At 57.9% G+C, this 3,886-nt stretch overlaps 1 protein-coding gene across 1 annotated transcript in view; it reads left to right on the plus strand.

The window, feature by feature from the left end:
* OBSCN (obscurin, cytoskeletal calmodulin and titin-interacting RhoGEF) overlaps positions 1 to 3,886 on the plus strand; it is a 172,404-nt gene that overhangs the window by 78,303 nt on the left and 90,215 nt on the right. The window contains 2 exon segments of the mRNA XM_012557952.1: positions 2,770 to 3,033; positions 3,427 to 3,690. Coding sequence (XP_012413406.1) covers positions 2,770 to 3,033; positions 3,427 to 3,690 — 528 coding nt within the window.

The raw sequence follows: 3,886 nt of genomic DNA on the forward strand, positions 1-3,886 counted from the left end.
TCGGGGTAGAGGTGTGCTGAGGAAGGCAGGGCTGAGCGCTGCCCCGTGGCCCTGCGTCCCCAGGTCTCGGGGTAGAGGTGTGCTGAGGAAGGCAGAGCTGAGCACTGCCCCGTGGCCCTGCGTCCCCAGGTCTCAGGGTAGAGGTGTGCTGAGGAAGGTAGGGCTGAGCACTGCCCCATGGCCCTGCGTCCCAGGCCCTGAGCTCACATGCTGTGTGCTTTCCTCATTGTGTCTGCGTCCTGTTCCTGGCCTGCAGCCCCCAGAGGGGCTGACGGCATGTGTGTCTGCCCTGCCTCGTCCTGCCCGCCTAGTTCCCAAAGGGTCTGAGGAGGCCACAGAAGTGGCTGTGGGCATGCTGTGGCATGAGCTGAATAGGACAGCCCTGTGGAGTAGGGGAGGGGCCGCGAGACCCTTACCACCAAGGACAGATGCAGCTGAGGCAGGATGGGGCCACGTGTGAACTGGAGATCCATGGCCTGGCCACGGGGGATACCAGGGCAGGAAAGGACCTTGGCCAGAGCTCGGTCCGCCCAGGAGGTGAGGGTCTGTGGGCTCCATCCCTCTACCCAGAGCTCATGGCCTATAATGGTCCTGGTCGTCTGTGTGGAAGGCACAGACCCCTGGAGGCCGCGCTTGACTCCTGTGGAGCCGGGACCCCGCCTGGAAGAGCCGGCAGTCCAGTGAAGACACAGCCGCCACATTGGGGGCCCAGATGCTCAGGACCTTCTGAGGGCCTGGGTCACTTCCTACAGGGGACACAGGCAGAACAGAGACAGGGCGAGGCCCCCACCCTGTGTCCTGGGGTGGGTCACAGGAGCAGCACCAATGGGAGGCTTCAGCACCACCGGGAGGGTAGACCGTTGGTTCCTCTTAGAGGAGCAGCTGCCTCATGAGCGCAGGAGCCTGGCACTGCACCTGGTGGGCCCTGGGTTCCGTCCTCATGCCAGCTCACCCTCCTGCGACAAAGGTGGAGTATTTTAGGCAGTGGAGAGGGTTGTGGGTCCAGGGGCAGGTGCCCCCAACATGGCACGATGTCAGCATCTCTTCAGAGGGCTCTGCCTGCAGCCCCCACGCCCACACTGTCTCGGACCTCACACCTGCAACATTCACTGGGCAGCCACCACAGGTGTGGCTCAGAGGTGTGTCACAAGGCCGCAGCGCCTCAGAACAGACACTAGCCTGGGAGGAAGCTGCTCCCACCTAGAACTCAGCAGTGCTCTTGTCGATGGCAGGGTGGCCAGCCACAGGTTGCTGAAGTAAGAGTCTCCTTGGGAAACGGGGAATGTCCCTGGTTGAGGGGAAGCCTCAGCGGTGGCCGGTGCCCGGTCCACCCTCAGTGTCCATGCCAACTTAGCTTCTCCTAGTGTTAAGTATTCAATTGTGTCCCCCAGCCTACCCCAGTAAATGTGGTCTTGTTTGGGGAAATGGGATTTTTCTTTGCAAATGTTGTCGGTCAAGTTATAGAAGTCATTCCCAGCAGGGTGGGTCCTAGCCCTAATTCCTTTCAAGTGACTTCTTATAAAAGAGAAGGACAGACATGGAAATAGAGTCACACACAGGAGGGTGATCTAGTTACAAGCCACATGACGATCGATCGGTCTACAAGGCATGGAACGCCAAGAAATGCCTGGGGCTACAGAATCGGAAAGCCACAAGGAAGGCTTTTCCCTCAGAGCCCACAGAAAGAGATCCTGGCCCGGCCAACACCCTGCTGTCAGACTTCACTCTCTGGGATGAAGAGATGATAAATTCCTGTTCTTTAAAGCCCCCACCTTGTGGTGTTCGCTGTGGCAGCCAGAGGATGCTAAGACCTCTTCTAAAGGATGCTGAGGAGGGGACTTCTGTGCTTTCACAAGGCCACATGTGACTATTTTACCCCAAAGATGCCCTGAGCTGCTGCCCTGATGAAGGCCCCAGCAGAGGAGGGACTGGGCACATGGCTTCACCCTCTGCTGGCAGGTCGGGTGGGGCACATACTGCAGCTGGGCTCCGCATGCTTTCCCGTTCATGCGTGCTCCATGCTGCCGGGTTGGCCTGCTCATTCATGCACGCGTTTCTTTGTCCTTTCAACCTGTACGTGGCAGGGCAGCTGCAGGCCAGGCCCTGCCCGTGCGGAAAGTGCAGTGCACAGCAATGAGGCCACCTGTGTGGCCCCATGACAGAGGACGGGTGGGTCCCACCTCTCCTCCAGCTGTGCTCTCCCAGCTTAGGGTCTGTCTGGAGCGTTCCCAGCCTCTGGGGAGCAGCAGGGGTGCAGGAGTTGATGCTAGAGCCATGGGGGTGGGAGTTTTAGGAGGCTTTCTCCATTCTCCTGCTACCTGTGCTGGTCAGGAACACGGGGCACCCATGAAACATGCAGGCCACTGAGGGACCATGACTACACTGCAGTGTGAGCTGAGCAAGGTGGCCCTGTAGAGTTGGGGAAGGGCCCTGAGACCTGAGGCAGAGAGGGCCACGTAGGAGCTGGAGATCCGTGGCTGGGGAGACATCCCTCTGCTCACCTCCTTGGCCTGCTCGCCACAATCCTGGGCTGTCTCTGTGGTGTCTGCATGAGAATTCCCACCTCCTCTGTCTTCTCCACGGACCTTTGCTGGGGTGGCTCAGCCCAGCTTCACGTGCTCCTCCTACCACACCGCTTCCCACACCGCGTGTCCTGCTTCATTTGATTTCTTTGTTCTCTCCATAGTGCATGCGTTTGTGCGTGTCTGTGAGCTCTACTCAAAGTCTTCCAGGCAGTCTGATGTTCTCATGTCTGTCTGGCCCTCTCAGCCCTGCCAGCCAGATTCATACAAGGTCTGAAGAGTGAGGAAGCCACAGAAGGGGCCACAACCACAATGCGGTGTGAGCTGAGCAAGGTGGCCCTTGTGCAGTGGAGGAAGGGCTCCGAGACCCTCAGTGCTGGGGACAGATACAGCCTGAGGCAAGACGGGGCTGTGTGTGAGCTGGAGATCCGTGGCCTGGCTGTGGCAGATGCTGGGGAGTACTCGTGTGTGTGCGGACAGGAGAGGACCTTGGCCTCGCTGACCGTGAGGGGTAAAGACCATGTGTGGCCATGTGGATCAGTGGAGTGGTACCTGCACCATGGTGTCCCATGTCACCACCTTCTGCCTTTATTTGTGCCAAGGACCCCATGAGACTTCACGGGTATCAGTTCTCCATCTCACTGGAGTCTCCTGGGTTCTTCCAGCTACTCAACATCTTGACCAATAGATGTCATGATGTTCATCTTCATGAAGCTCAAGTCCATCCCTCTTTGTTGTCTGTTCTCCTCATGACCATTTGCTTCCCTCACCATCTGTTCATTTGTTTGCTTGTCCAACCTGTTGCTCCTTTGGAAGTTTATATATTTCTTTGGGGGTGTCTGTGTCCTGTACACAAAATCCTCCAGACAGTCTGATGTTCTCCATGTCCATTTGGCCCTCACAGCCCTGCCAGCCAGATTCATACAAGGTCTGAAGAGTGAGGAGGCCCCAGAAGGGGCCACAGCCACGCTGAGGTGTGAGCTGAGCAAGACGGCCCCTGTGCACTGGAAGAAGGGCTCTGAGACCCTCAGCACTGGGGACAGATACTGCCTGAGGCAGGAAGGGGTCAAATGTGAGCTGGAGATCCGTGACCTGGCCATGACCGATGCTGGGGCGTATTTGTGTGTGTGCGGGCAGGAGAGGACCTCGGCAGCGCTCACTGTGAAGGGTAAAAGCTGTGTGGCTACGTGGATAGTGGAGTGGTGTCTGCACCATGGTGTCTTTGTCACCACTTTCTGCCTCCATCTGTGCCAAGCCCCGTGTGGGACTCTATGGATGTTTGTTCTCTACCTCACCAGGGTTCCTGGGTTCTCCCAGCTCCTCAACCCTTTGATCAATAGATGTCATGATGTTCATGTGGCTGA

This window comes from Trichechus manatus, unplaced genomic scaffold, assembly GCF_000243295.1.
Source record: "Trichechus manatus latirostris isolate Lorelei unplaced genomic scaffold, TriManLat1.0 scaffold00128, whole genome shotgun sequence".
Lineage (NCBI taxonomy): Eukaryota > Metazoa > Chordata > Mammalia > Sirenia > Trichechidae > Trichechus > Trichechus manatus.